A 14516-nucleotide genomic window follows, 5' to 3' on the forward strand; every position below is an offset into this window, starting at 1 on the left:
CGACCGTGACGATTGGATCGCCGCGGATTGTCTCCTTTCAGAGTTTCGATTTCGAGAGTTGAAGGGTGTGATCGATGCTCCAAGTGTAGCTTTGGAAGAAGCTCCTTCGCTTGCAAGACTGCAGTCTCTGGATACCTTCACAAGCCTTGGGCGCCGTTCTGGTTTCTCCTCGATCAATCTCGTTACGTGCCTTGAATCGGCAGGACTCCCCTTTACGATGCAGTCCTTTATGTCTGGTATGGGGCGCTTAAAAGGGAACATGCCAAACGAATCTGAACGAGTGCAATTGAGAGAGAAATGGTTCGAAACGTGCCTCCATGACCTGAATTGGGACATTGAACTTCTCGAGAAAGAGCCGAGTGTGGTAGCAAAGGCAGTTGCTCGACTTGAAGGTGATTGCGTTCCTCCTGTTGCTAGTTTCGGCCTTTGGAAGCTTTCCATTCACGACTGCTTTCACGAGAGCGTTGCGAAAGCAGTAGCATCGTATATTAAAGGAGAACAAGCTCTAGCTCGAGGTTGGCTTGTTGATGCTAGAATGCAATTGGCGACAAAATTTAACATCTCAATCACCAAGGAAGCTCCTCTATCGAAGGCGTTTCATATTTTGGACAAAACATGTGCCCTGAGAGAGTTCGACGTCGCCATCAGCTGGGATGAAACCAATGAGGAGCCAATCCCTGCTGATCCGTACGAAGAACAGATTGACTCTAAAAGCTGTGTTCAGGGAGCAGATTTTCAGGACTCGCTACGTGAAATAATGCTGCGACTTGCTTATTCTAAAGCCCTCACAGAAGTCTCGCAAAGGAAGCTGGAGTCTAAGCTTTTTTCACACCTCTGGAGTGTTTGCAGACAAAATTGTGAATCTCAGAGACTCCACGTCGCAGACGTCGCCCTAAAGAGACTCTTCAAACTCCTTCAGTTTGTCCAGAGAGAGGGCCCCGGGACCTTGCCGCAAGTCGTGCCGCTCTGCAGGCTTCGCTTGCAAGAAGCAATTATTCTTGAGCGGAAAGGAGACTTTGCCGGAGCTATACGCCACGCCAAACAGACAGTTAAGTATCTGCAAAGGGAAAAATTGGACGACTCAGCGGGTGCATTACTTGCGGACTCGCTAATTCTTTGCGGCGGATGGATGGCAACCTACAAAGTAGAACCGGCAAGCTCTATTCTAGAGAGCTATTTAAAGCCCGGAACCAGCCTCGCAAAGAACGCTCTCAAGCGCGGTATGACTACGGAAACACAAAAACTTTTAACCCGTGCCTATCTTGCGCAAGCACAACTTGTGTCAAACCTTTTTGACACCACTTCGCTTCGCGTTAAAAGCTTAGAATGGCACAGAGCTGGAGTGACCTTAGGAGAACGTGAAACGGAGCTAAAAACGTGCGAAAGATTAATCGACGATGCCATAAAGTCTACCAAGCAGGATCAGAAAAGAGGGAATAAGAGACTTTCAAAGGAGGCCAGCAAAGTTTCGGATGACGCCAAAGATCTATTGTTATACCGCAACACTCTGGCGCGTGAGACGTCTATGGCAAGATTAGAGCGCAACAACGTTCAAGCTTCTATTGAAACGTATCGAAGTTTGACCTCGAAATGCATCGTTGCAGCCCTTCTGGTCGGAGCCCCCGACGAGGGGCAGATTGCCTCCCGTTTCATGTATCGATTGATACATTTATGGTTCTCTTGTGAGGATGAGGGAAGCTCAAATGGTTCGCTCGTGGAAATCATGGCTGAAGCTGTGACTCGACTTCCATCATTTCGGTTCGTACCGGCAACCAGCCAACTTTTGTCTCGTGTAGAAAAAAGAAACACAGGCTCTTTTCAAGAAACTTTGCACACGTTGATCCTCCGAATGTGCCACGATCATCCTTACAATTGCCTAGTACAGGTAGTTTCGTTGGCCAATGGAAAGACTATAGGTAGTGGTGTCAGCGGACGACAGGCAGAGGTATTCCTCGAAAATACGAGCGACACGAAGGTTGATGGCGCAAATGAGATTCTTGCATCCCTTAGAACAAGCGAGCGCAAACCTCTTGGGAGGTTGATGGAGGGTTACATCTCGCTCACTGATGCATACGTCCACTTGGCGATGTATCCAACGCATGACTTCCAGAAGGCCAAAAACAAAAAGTTTCCTTTTTCAGCAGTCAGCAAATCCCACGCCGAACGCCTGGACCAATGCCTAGGCGTGGGACGCCGCAAAGTGCCTCACCCACCTTGTGTCTTGACCAAACCACCGCCAATTCGTCCAGCAAGTGACTACACCGACGAAACGGGGCAGCTCATTGGGTCTGAGAGCGTCGTTGGTTTTGAGCAAGCCTTTTCTATCACCGAGAGCGGTCTGCATCGCCCCAAGATTGTCTACTGTCTTGGATCCAAAGGTGGTCGTTTTAAACAGCTGGTAAAGGGAGAGGACGAGATCCGACAGGATGCCGTAATGGAGCAAGTTTTTGGTTACGTCAACGAATTGTTGTCAAACGGGGATCTGTCAGACAGCCTAGATGAGATCCGGCGGACGACTGGAGCTGGCCATTTGCGTTTAGTGACTTACAATATTGTTCCTTTGAGTCCAGCAAGCGGGGTAAGTGATAAAGGACTACTTACAGGACGTGCATCATCAAACTCACTTCGTTTTCATTTCTGCAGGTTCTAGAATGGGTCGATCATACCATTCCATTCGGGGAGTTCATGATGGACAAGAAAGGTCACGTCGGTGCGCATTCTCGGTATTATCCTGGACAATGGAGCAGCCTTGTTTGCCGGGAGCAGCTGCGGAAAGCACCGAAAAAGGAAAAACTTCAAGCCTTTAATGCAATTTGCTTAAACCACTCGCCCGTCTTTCGATACTTTTTCGTGGAGAGGTTTGGGCACACGCCAGAATTATGGCACGAGGCTCGGATGCGCTACACGCGGTCCGTTGCTGTCAATAGTATTGTTGGGCACATTCTTGGGATCGGCGATCGCCACTGCAGCAACATTCTTATTCATGAGGGGACTGGGGAAGTCGTACACATCGATTTTGGTATAGTCTTCGAACAAGGAAAGGTACGTTCCTTTTGAACCCTAAGAGGATACCGCTCTTTTCTTCTTAATGGAGTCGTATCGCTCAAGGCATATTTTATTTCTTGACGATAGCTCCTGAACACGCCCGAGCTAGTGCCGTTCCGACTGACGCAAAATACAGTGGATGGGTTCGGCCCAGTGGGACTCGACGGTACCTTTACCAAATCCGCCCAACGGACTTTATCCGTTCTCCGAAAGAATTCAAACGCGCTCCTGACTATTCTGTCCGCGATTGTTTCGGATCCGCTGTACAAATGGAGCGTAAGTCCAGTCAAAGCACGGCTGCGGCAAGAGCAGCAACAGCATCAGGATGAGGAAGAACAAGGGGAGAACAAACGCACATCGATGACAACCACAACGAGTTCCACCAAAGTTTCACGTAGCCAAGGACAAGAAAACGAAGCCGCGTCACATGCCATTCGGAGGATACAAGAAAAACTCCAAGGCTACGAGGATGGCACATCGGGCGAGCAACAAAGCGTGGAAGGACAGGTTCAGCTCCTGATTAACTCCGCGAAGAACAAGGACAATTTGTGTCTCATGTTCTGTGGTTGGGCGCCGTGGGTGTAATTTCCACCAATAAATCTACATTACTTCTGTTTCGCGAGACTCTACGAGAGTCAAAAAACGGACAGTGAATTACTGTAATGAACTAAGTAGATGTTGCCAAAATGCTGTTAGCATAGCGTTTACCCAAGAAGGAGCTGTTATTTTCAGTCCAATTACACCCACATGAGCTCTTTTTTCTCTTGGGCACCGTAACTGACTTCGATCGCCTGCTCCTCGTCGGTGTGAAGGTTGGGATTGCCTTCTTTCGGAAAATCCTTCGCAAGTCGATGAAGACTTTGCGGAGTGCCCAAGGGCGTGCCCTGCCTTTGATTCAATTCTTCCGCTTGTTGAGCAATGTCCTCCAATGTCCCCGACGAGCGCGACCGACGATGGGACGCCAACAGGTGTGCCTTGGTTGTTTGGAGTACTGGCAGCACCATTTTGCGATTTTCGTGCCGAAGTCGTTTGCCGATATCGGCGGGTCGGGATCCTTGATGATTCCGTGAGAGTACGGCCTCGGGATCGGCTTGGACGAGCGCTTGGATCACCCGGACATCGGCTCCGGAAAAAAGCGCTGAGTGGAGCGCCACGTTGCCGAGTTCGTCGGTGACTTTGGCCGCCCCCTGATCGGCGGCCAACAAGGCCCAGATAATGTCGGGTGAGGCGTGCCAGGTACAGGCTACGTGGAGTGGTAGACTCCCACCAGGCATGGCGCGCGTGAGAACGGCGAGGGGATGGGCATGGATGAGGGCTTGTACAACGGCGACGGGGGGTTGGCGTTCGCAGGCGTAGTAGAGTGGGGTGACACCCGAGCAACTGAGGAATCCGCCACGGGTCATGACCGCCAATTCCGTCTCCACCTCGAGGGGATTCGTTTCGACCCGACGAATGACCGCGTCCCAGTCGTGCTGTCGAATAAGTTCGTCCAGTTTATGATCCATGGGCTTCTTTTTGGCCGCTTCTGGGGATAGCTTGCCCGCGGGCTTTTTGGAATGTTCCTGTTCGACTTGATCAACGAGTGGATTGTGTCCGTGAGCGAAATGACCTTGGCGTTGCTCTTCTAGTGACGTACTGTCGTTGGAGGGCAAGCTTTCGTCCACATCCACGACGTTACTGCCGGGTTGGCGTAGACGTCGCGTGCCCTGAATAATTTCGGCGGTCGCTCGTTGCCAGTAGGAGGGGTGCTTCCGTAGCGCCCTGACCATGGCGGCTTGATGTGGTCGACCGTTTTCTCCCGCCATGCACAATGCTTCTTCCAGTGGAGTTCGTTCCCAGCGATTGCGTCCAACGGTAGCGTCGGGGTATGCCTTGAGAAGGGTAACGACGACGTTGGGATGGGCGACGCCCCAGTGTGCGGTAAGGTGTAGGGGTAGGAATCCATCCTTGTTCCGGTGTCGTGCCGCGGAGGGGTAGGCCGTGACGAGGGTGGCAATGACGCGGGGCGTGGCCCGTCCGGCACAGGCCGTATGTAGCGGCAAACGCCCGCCTTCGGAATCGGTACGTATGGCTTTGGGGTAGGCGTCGAGCAGCGCGTTGAGTACTTGTACGGCCATTTCTTCCCGTTTGGAACTGATCAATAGATGTTTCTTGGTGGATACGGATACGTTGGGATCGACGTGTACCGTGTGATCGCGACGTATTTGCTTGTCGGCCATGTTTCCGGTGTATGTTTCTTCGGCGTGCACGGCGGAAAGGTTGGTGTCCGTGGTGGCGGAGGTGGCGTCGGACGCTATGCGCCGCGCAATCATGTTGGGGCGAGCGACGGGTGCCTTGGCAATGGCGGAGGGTGAGGTCGCGTTGCGACTGTGGTTGCTGTTGTTGTGGAGGGTATCGTCGTCGGCCCTAGGCGCACAGGAGGCAAAGCAGGCTAGATGTAGGGGCAAACAACCGTGTCGCGACTCTCGCTGTCCCGCTGCTTCCGGATAGAGTCGGAGGAGCATGAGAATGAATCGACAGACTTGTACGTAGGGATCTTCCGAAGCCTTGGACGCGACGGGACAAGAGCCAGCAGTCCTCAGTTTGAAGCACGAGTGGTGGAGAGCGAGTCGCTTGGTTCCGGAAGACGAAGATGCCTTGGTGGCGTAACTGGCAATGCTGGCGGACGAAGGCAACGGGGCGGGTTCGTCCGTGTTGTTTTTGGTACGGAGTGTAGCCCAAGTCTTGACTTCCCGTGGGTGTCGACGTACCCGATCGGACGCCTTTTCCCATTCTCCCAACTCCATGTACCAGAAGAGCGGGGGAAGCTCCCGCTTTTGGCGTTGTTCCGCGATGGAGTGAAGCATCGATATAGGGAAAGTAGGTGTGGGATATGAATCTGTAGGTAGGTATACAGGAATCCGGTCTGGAAGATCGACCCTTTTGGAACTTGGAAATGGACGCTGCCGAGCAGAATCGATCAGACAAACGTGTGCACGTATTCGATATCACCACTGACCCGCACTTCCGAATGTACCCGACTGGACCAGGAGGCACGCCACGGAAGGCGACTCGTACAGTCCTTTCGTTGCGATCAATCGGTACACTCAACACACAATCTACACAACCCGCACAGCAACACCAATACGGAACCAGTGAAAGGCAACCCGCAGCAAAGGGTCGTGCTTGATCTGGTTTTGTTCCCACAAACGAAAAACCCAGGAGGAGGCAACAACGACAACAACGTCTACGACAACGGCGACTCCAGCAAGAAACACGAGGGCTCGCTTTTGGTGCACGATGCACACGGATGTGTCAATGTGTCTCTCTCACGTGAATGTGTGTGTGTGTGCGAATGTGTGTACAGGTAGGGAAGGAGGCAGGGATGCCTCTCGCGAATTGACTTGTGAACGTAAAAACGCAGGGGGGTACCACACCGAAGATACTACCGGTCACGGGGATCGATCGACGCGCTTCGGATACCGGACTAACTGGAACAGAAACTGTACCCTGTCACGGGAACTGCCCCAGCAGTACGGGAACGCGTAGATAAAAAGGGTAGGGGCGGGACGGAGTGGTTTTTCCCGTACGGTCAGGGCCGTCCGGAACTGGACAGCCCCCGACAGAGTGTCTCCGCAATAGTCACGTATAGAAGATGCACATACAAATACTTAGACGTAGAGCCGTTCCAACGCCAACCAAGCGCTTTGGTACTCAACCAAACCACACCGAGTGCGTAGAGTTCTCTACTGGGAGCTCCCGTAGGATACGCTGTCGGCATCACGAGTCCCGTCCGGGCATGCATACAAGAATGAGGAATTCCGAATGGAACACGAACCACAGTCTTGCCGATTTCCAACGAAACTCATTGACACAACGATGGAATCTAGAATACAGAGTACAAAGGTATCTAAAATGGTGTTCGTCTGACCTTCCTTCCTCCCCCCCCAGCCATTCCACAGTTACCGTTTTACTAAAACGTACTATACCACGGTAGGAAAACGCTCCCTCGCGTGGGGAGACTCGCGGGGTTCGCGGTGTTGGAGCGACCGCGGCGACATCGTCCCCTCCCACGCCGTCGAGCACCTGGATTCCGTCCATCTCTCGCGTACACTTACAGTCACTTAGCTAGTTACACTCATCGTGTGATCGATTCGTTCGCTGTTCCGGTTGTTGCGTATCCTATCTATTCATTCCCCCAACCCAACCTGTGAGTGTCCAGTAGTGCACAGTGTGTAGTGTATAGTGCTATCATCCTCGTTGTTGTTTTTGTTGATTGGCGGCACGCCAAGCAGGAATGCTGCCGAGGCGGACAACTTACAGAGAGTGTCGAGGACTACCGAGTCCAATGCACAGGCGCAGCATCATCCTCTTGCCAACCAGGAACAACACTTGTAGAGGCTGCGGCATACGGTGGTACTCGGATCTACGGATCGATCCTTATTACTACCAACCGACATGCTGCTGGTAGATACTCGATTAACAACTGTCTTGACTCACACCATTGTTCCCTAATTGTTGCTTTTTGTTGTTTTCATTGTTGTCCACTGACAAACCATCGCAGTTCTGCAACAATCATGGCTCGCGTTCCCAAGGAATACGTAGAGTGCGATCAGAACGAAAAGGCTTACCAAAAGCAGGATGCCATTTTCATCGCCCGCAAACGCGCCATGGGCAATCAGCAACGCCAAAAACCCATGCGCTTCGTCAAGTCGGTCGGACTCGGCATCAAGACACCCGCCGCCGCCATTGAAGCGAGCTTTGTCGACAAAAAGTGCCCCTTCACCGGAAACGTTTCCATTCGCGGACGCATCCTCAAGGGTCTCGTCATTTCCACCAAAATGAAGCGCACCATCATTGTCCGACGGGACTACTTGCACTACATTACCAAGTACCGTCGTTTCGAAAAGCGTCACACCAACATTGCGGTCCACTGCTCTCCGGCATTCCCGGTCAAAGATGGTGATATTGTCACCATTGGACAGTGCCGCCCCTTGAGTAAAACGGTCCGCTTCAACGTGGTCGCACTCGAACCCCAGCGTGTCATTCAGGGAAAGAAATCCTTCCGCGTCTTTTAAACAAAACACACCATACCCCAAACTATTCACTCGCACTTTTATTACCTACTGCTAGTTCTTGTGGATGCTGTCTACAGAAAATAATTGAGTATTAAACCAAGGTGTGTTTGGTTTGATCTAGCCACGGTTGCTGTGAATAGAGTATTGGAACCCCTGTTGGAAACCGGAAAGACAACATTTCTACACGTATCCAACCAATATTGGTATATATCTTTATTCATTAGCTCTAAGGTTTTTGCAGGAAATGAACGACGGGTCCCGTCGGCCGCTCATTCTTGGAAAGGTTGTAGCGTTTCACAACGAAGCGACCCATACTTTTTACTTGTCCGTACGAGCTGTCGCCGACCGCAAAGCGCAAAGAAGCAAATGAATCGTGAGAACGGTCAGCAAAGGATGCGGATGATACTGTGTAAACGGCACACGCGTACGCGGTTGTTGGTCATTTCCTAACGACTTACCGAGTAGGGATCATATCGCAGATTTGCTTCCAACGCCCGGCTCCATACCGTTCCAGGCCTCGCAAAAATGCCCTTTTCTCAACAATGGTCCACTTTCCGGTTCGTTCCTCCGTCGTATTCGGGTCTAGTGTTGCCAGGGGCGAGATCGGTAATGGTGGTGTGGTCGAGCCTACGTGGTTTCCTTCAAAATGTAAAGGCTCCGGCGATCCCAAGTCTGCGGCAAGTGCATCGTGCAACAGGAATCCATCGCCCAAGTCGTGATGCGTGTCGTCCAAAAAGTCGAGACCTTGCATAACATCATTTTCATCTAAATCGTCGAATGATTCCCTCTTGAACATCATTTTGGAAGGGGTGCTGGAACTCTTGCGAATAGGCGAAGTGACCAGAGAGGAAAGGAAAGAGGAGGCAGCTGGTTTTGTGCGCGACGTGAGCGGCGACAGCTTTAAGGGGCCATCCGTAAGGGGAGATATAAGGCATTGCGCACTGGAGGCGTTCCTGGGAATGGGCAAACTCTTGGCCGACTTGGTCGCATGTTGCTGTGGATGTTGCGAGACTGAGTTCTGTAAGGTCCCAACTTGATTCGCAGCAATAGTAGGATTTTCCATCGAGATGGACGAAACATTCTTGGGAGCCTTTATTTTAGATGCTCTTGACGAGGTCGAGGTTTTTGTCACTTCCTCTTCCCTCGCTTGCAATAGATCATTGCAAGATTCCGACTTGCTGAATGTTGGTGGATTTTCGGAAGTCACGGTTTGGACATCCGTTTCCACATCCAAAGCCTTGCTTGGGATAGTCTCGGCTTCAGGTCGGCAAATCAACTCCCCATCCCACGATCTCACCAAAGTTTTGGCAAAGTCTAACGTTGGAATATTGGCCTCCAATGCTGCTACAAACCGCTGTCGCATTTGAAGACGCATTATTCTGTGTTCTTCAGGCTCCTCTTCCCCGCCATTCGTGTAGCGCAAACCCACTTGTTGAAATGCATGTTGTATGACATTACTAAAAGCCTGGTTGCAGACGGCTTCCAGAAGTTCAATCGCATATGGGTGAATCCTACTCGCCGGATTGTTCCCATTGACAATGCGGTAGACGTTCCGTCTAAACCTGCAACGAACTTTTAGAGAAATTTCGTCGGGACCTCTTTTTGTAGTAGTACTAGTAGGAGAGACAGGAAGATTGGTCGCTTCACCCTTACGTTGTACACGAGCCCTTTTCGTAGGCGGTGTGCGACCCGACACAATCTGTGATTGTTGTAGGGCCTGGTATACGCGAGCAGTGGCCTCATCGCGGGTCAGCACGGTACAAAGACGAACTTCTTGTTCTGTCGTATTGGGAAGAACATTCAGGAACCTCCCTTGACGTTCGTCGCAGACTGCGTCGACTACGCGAGAAGCCGTGCTCTGTAAGTTCGGCATATTGCGCAAGCTCTGGAGCAGATGGTGAAAGAAGACATTCCCGAGATGGTGGTTTTCGGGTTCAGACGATGAAAGCACAACGTCTTTGCTCGTGGGCTCAAAAGGAATGACAACAGCGGCTCCGGGACTGTTGGAGGAGGCCATGTTAAGAAACACGAGAAAGGAAAGTATCAGTGTACCCAGCCTTTTTATGGTCTGACAAGGTTTTCATCGGAATAAACGGATACCGATCCCGGAGCGAGTGGGTACGAGGTTCCAATATAAACAGTGGACTTCCACGATGTGTCCGAGCTCTGCTTCTCGCTTGGAAGCGGATTTTGAAGAGCATAGCAGGCTCGTTCAAACAACGTTTCAAATTATTACATATAGATTAAAAACGAGTACGACAGAATACCGATACAGAACGACATCCTTTGCTACATTTTTTGAGATATTAATTTCAATCACTTTTATCAAAATGTTTGGTGCTAGCAACTTCGTCGAACAGACTGAACGGGAACCCATCCCGTACGACAACGAATGAAAATGTCTGTCGAAGGGTATTTTTGTTTCCGCCCTCTCTGGAGAGATGTTCAGACCGAGTTCAAAGAGGAGTCAAGGTATACAGCAAAACTCCCTCTTTGGAGCGAAATATCCTGTAGCATATTAGTCCCAATCGATATGCCGAGGAACAACCAACTGCAGCAGGAACGTTGCCAGCGGCATCAAGGACTCTCCTCCGACGGTGAAGACCGCGAGGGCACCGATGCGTTCAATTCCCCAGCTGCTGCCTTCCAGCACTGGTCTTCCCAATTGCGGCGTCGATCTCCTCTTCTTTCCACTGACAAAATGTTCTCGACGGAAGAAAACGGCGACAGCGACGGAGAGAATCGCGACAGAAGTACGAAGAAAACTTCGATGGATGAAAGTTCTGGTTCCAATGGAATCGTGGCTGCGCGCAAAGTGGACTTTTCACCTCGCCTACACTCTCACCGGAGCTCAACAAATAAATCGGCGTCTTTTCCCAGCAAAAAAGACTTGAACGTTTTCAGTGTTTCGAGAAAAGACCCGGCTATGACTTGTTCGGGCCCGAATCATCCTAAGTCTAGTCCAATTTCTTCGAAGATGACAGACAATTCACCAGCGCGTCGGCGTCGAGCCGTACATGGGCTTCGTCCACCTTCAACGCCCCACACTCCTCGATCCCCACAGCCATCTCGTCCCACATCCGTACTTCAATCATGGACGACACACCAACCAGACCCTGACTTTTGGCCCGCTAACGAAAGCATGGACGTCTTGTTAGCCACGGCATCCGTCGATTCCTCTGGCATCCATAAAGCTCAATCCCAGGATCTACCGCTCCATAGCGCCATTACACAAGCAACGTGCATTCACGAGCTGTGGAACGCGACTGTGCGTGACATAGTTACGGTAGATTCGGCTGCCTCTCAGAACGATGAAGGTCAAACTCCTATCCATTTGTTTGCGGAAAATGCAGCTCTCGCTGATCAACTGATTCTTTATCACAACCCGACAGCCGCCCAAACACCACCGGATGCGGATGATATGCTGCATGTCACTCGGTCAGGATTGGATAGTGACGCTCCACAATCCGACGATCCGACGACTTCTCTGGCGGCGGTAGAGAGGCAGCTCGTTCATTTTGGCTTACATTTACTGCACGCGTATCCAGCTGCCATGATGACTCCTGATGGGGACGGTTTCATCCCCTTCGAGCGCACACGTAAGTAATATTGAAACCAAAGCTATTGCGGCAAAGTCTGAACTCTTTAGCTAACACAAGTTTGATGCGATCCGATTGAAAAATGAAACCCTTCAAGTCTCTGAATGGATCGATCAAGTTCATCGAGAGCCAACTTGCAATCCTCGTAAGCCACAGCGCAATCAGTTCCAGTCAGCGACTGACTTGCTTCCAACACAAATAACTTCTTTCCTCGCATCTAGTACCACGCGCTGGGCATCGCAGCCGAAAAAGTCATTGGACCTCTCTTACAAAATTCGGGACGAAACGTCGTCGGACGGATCCTTGGACGTAGAAAGCGGAGTAACAACTAAGGTGCTTCCCAAACTCGCGACTGGAAGCAAGACACAAGAGAAGACGTTGCATAATCGATCTCGGCAGTTCCCGGATAAAGTGCAGTTGACTGCGCAAGCTCAATTTGCCTTTTTGATGCTGTCTTCCTTTCTCGATCATTTGGATCGCCGTCTCGAAGAAACTACCTTTCTCAAGACCCGTCGCTCCAGCCTGGCTACTTCAACACGTCCTTTAACCGGAACTCCTTCTGCTCTCCCCGACGTGGGCGCTTTAGGGGCTGAAGATTCCTTCCATGAAGCAATGGACGAACTCCGTCACATGACTGTCGCCGATATTCGATCCGAGATCGTGCGAAGCATTGCATCTATACCCGATCTGGTCAAGACACTCCTCATCATGGAAAACGATACCCAGCGTGCGTTTTGTTTCTCAACCACACTAATGCACCATGTGCTTGCGTCCAAGTACTCTGTTGGTCCATGGCTACCGGCTATGCTGCAGCATAGTGAGGAGCGAATCTCGGATTTGGCAGTCGGCTATCTAAAGCTAGTCTCGGAACGGGATATCGAGGATGGCATTCCACGAATGCAATGGGGAACTAGTGTCCGCGCGTTTCGAAACTCTGGTGGAAAAGTTGAAAGGCACGGAAAGATGGATCTACACGATGAAGTCAGTCGCCTCGAAGACTTTGTCCCATCGCTTCTATCTCTAGGGGAGCGCCAAATGGAAGAAGCTGCAACAACCAAGCTCGTTCGGAAGGTTATGGATTGCATCATCTCTCGTCCGTTCGCCGTAACTGTTGTTTTCTGCGACGCCCTGTTTCTCGCCATCCTACTTGTTGGGTTTCGTGGAGCCGTCAATTCTCTCTTGCTAGGCGGCGTCTCGAGTACCGTCACCCGACACCTATATTTGGCCAACGCTGGCATCTTCTACTTCGTTGTTAGGGAGCTGGGAAAAGTTGTTAGCCTGTGTATGATCACACGCCGCGCACGAGTCTATTTCCAAAGTTTTTGGAATTTGGCGGACTTGCTGTCAACGGTCTTGGCTTTGACAAGTACTATTGCGATGCGTGCTGCGTTAGGACCTACTGAAACAAATATGGCAGGCGATACCAACCTGCGCAATTTGCTGGCGATCACCACAGGCTTTTTGTGGCTTCGCGTATTAAATTACTTGAAAGGCATCAACATGCAGCTTGCGACATTTGTTTTGGCGATTCTTCAGGTAAGTTCAAAGTGTTGGCAAGGGACCTCCAATCTTGCGCGCTTCTATGCATAGACTGACTAAAACTAAACTGTTTTTTAAATTCAGATTACGCGAGACATTTTGTGGTTCTGCGTGATCCTGTTGACGCTCATCGTTTCCTTCGCGCAAATGTTCTTCACGCTCTTGGCCCCGGATACGTGTGTGGCTGGAGACATCCTGAGCAATAAGAAGGAATGTACTCAGTCTGAGTACTACCTCAAAGTCTACGCCATCCTACTGGGCGACTTCGGAACGTTTGAGCGTGAAAGCTTTACTTCTATGTTTTCGGTGTTTCTGGTTGTGTTTTACTCCTTCATGGTGGTGCTGATTCTGCTCAATATTCTCATCGCTGTTGCATCGGATAGCTACGAAAAATGTTTAATCCGATCCCAGAGCTTGTTTGGACGTGCCCGGGTCATGATGATTGCAGAGCTTGTTTCATTTCAGAATTTATTGCGCAAGAATCCACATGTACTGTTGGACTCGTCGTCAACGGGTCCGACCGCGCCTATCTATAGGACCTGGTTATCTGGCAATTCATGGGCAAACGGGTGGAGTCGAGGATCCATGACGTTTTTCCTCTTATCGTCAACTGTCGTGCTCGTTTGGGGTATCGCAGAGACTGCTGGATACGCAACAGGGAACCGTAATGTAAACGTGTGGATGAGCATATCGTCCATCGCGATCAACGTCGCTCTATTTGTCGGCATTGTTATCTTTCTTTCAACCGGTGGTACTGAGATTGGCCCAACACAGCTTGAAGGCTACCTTCAATTTGTCATGCTACGGCTTCTTGGGTCGACCAAAGACACTACAAATACGGTGACTGGCTCTGACCACGATGGTTGGCAGGGCCGGCTCGTGTACATCAAGACAGAGATTAAACGCCTTTCGGACGAAGCCAAATCTGAGACAGCTGCATCAACTAAATCTCTAGTAAACCTCATTGGCACTACGGAGGGACGGCTTCAAGATGAACTGTCTCGCGTAGAAATCGGCTTAAACGAGCTGAAACAACTTCTGCAGCCAGGGCAATTGCCATCCTATCAACCGAACGAAAAGAAGACAACAATTGCTAATATTCACAACACCATGAAAGACCTCGTCGAAACCCTGCATCGGATGGAGACTGCGGAAGAAGTGAAGGGAGGACAAAGTTGATCCGTACCGAATTTAATCACGAAGTATAACTAACATTGAGTTTTTCAATGACAAATAGTTTACTTGCTTGACCAGACGCGTGGGCATTACTACCGGA

At 50.7% G+C, this 14516-nt stretch overlaps 5 protein-coding genes across 5 annotated transcripts; 3 read left to right on the forward strand and 2 right to left on the reverse strand.

Moving 5' to 3' along the window:
• The first annotated feature begins 1618 nt into the window (after positions 1-1618).
• On the forward strand, positions 1619-3735 carry PHATRDRAFT_51040 (predicted protein). The gene is made up of 3 exons (XM_002181228.1): positions 1619-2578; positions 2644-3042; positions 3133-3735. The coding sequence occupies exons 1-3, from the start codon at positions 1652-1654 to the stop codon at positions 3628-3630; spliced, it is 1824 nt and encodes a 607-aa protein (XP_002181264.1). The 5' UTR covers positions 1619-1651; the 3' UTR covers positions 3631-3735.
• Positions 3723-6419, reverse strand: PHATRDRAFT_47203 (predicted protein). The gene has a single exon (XM_002181409.1). It carries the CDS (start codon positions 5889-5891, stop codon positions 3783-3785), a length of 2109 nt encoding a protein of 702 aa, XP_002181445.1. The 5' UTR covers positions 5892-6419; the 3' UTR covers positions 3723-3782.
• A 740-nt stretch (positions 6420-7159) lies between these two features.
• On the forward strand, positions 7160-8122 carry PHATRDRAFT_28562 (predicted protein). The gene is made up of 2 exons (XM_002181229.1): positions 7160-7234; positions 7591-8122. Exon 2 carries the CDS (start codon positions 7602-7604, stop codon positions 8100-8102), a length of 501 nt encoding a protein of 166 aa, XP_002181265.1. The 5' UTR covers positions 7160-7234; positions 7591-7601; the 3' UTR covers positions 8103-8122.
• Positions 8123-8328: 206 nt separating this feature from the next.
• Positions 8329-10119, reverse strand: PHATRDRAFT_47205 (predicted protein; the record flags this gene model as incomplete). Its single annotated transcript, XM_002181410.1, has 2 exons — positions 8329-8437; positions 8561-10119. 2 exons carry the CDS (start codon positions 10117-10119, stop codon positions 8329-8331), a joined length of 1668 nt encoding a protein of 555 aa, XP_002181446.1.
• A 381-nt stretch (positions 10120-10500) lies between these two features.
• PHATRDRAFT_47206 (predicted protein) lies at positions 10501-14419 on the forward strand (the record flags this gene model as incomplete). The annotated part of the gene is made up of 3 exons (XM_002181230.1): positions 10501-11701; positions 11799-13237; positions 13325-14419. The coding sequence occupies 3 exons, from the start codon at positions 10501-10503 to the stop codon at positions 14417-14419; spliced, it is 3735 nt and encodes a 1244-aa protein (XP_002181266.1).
• Between the last annotated feature and the right edge of the window lie 97 nt (positions 14420-14516).

This window comes from Phaeodactylum tricornutum, chromosome 12 (genome assembly GCF_000150955.2).
Source record: "Phaeodactylum tricornutum CCAP 1055/1 chromosome 12, whole genome shotgun sequence".
NCBI lineage: Eukaryota > Bacillariophyta > Bacillariophyceae > Surirellales > Neidiaceae > Phaeodactylum > Phaeodactylum tricornutum.

What these genes read in the sequence shown, in the direction of transcription:
- PHATRDRAFT_28562 (XM_002181229.1), top strand. Translation starts at nt 7,602, where the DNA reads ATGGCTCGCGTTCCCAAGGAATACGTAGAGTGCGATCAGAACGAAAAG.
- PHATRDRAFT_51040 (XM_002181228.1), top strand. Translation starts at nt 1,652, where the DNA reads ATGTATCGATTGATACATTTATGGTTCTCTTGTGAGGATGAGGGAAGC. An exon ending in CTTTGAGTCCAGCAAGCGGG is followed by an intron (nt 2,579 to 2,643) that starts GTAAGTGATAAA and finishes TCATTTCTGCAG; the next exon opens with GTTCTAGAATGGGTCGATCA. An exon ending in TAGTCTTCGAACAAGGAAAG is followed by an intron (nt 3,043 to 3,132) that starts GTACGTTCCTTT and finishes TCTTGACGATAG; the next exon opens with CTCCTGAACACGCCCGAGCT.
- PHATRDRAFT_47203 (XM_002181409.1), bottom strand. Translation starts at nt 5,891, where the DNA reads ATGCTTCACTCCATCGCGGAACAACGCCAAAAGCGGGAGCTTCCCCCG.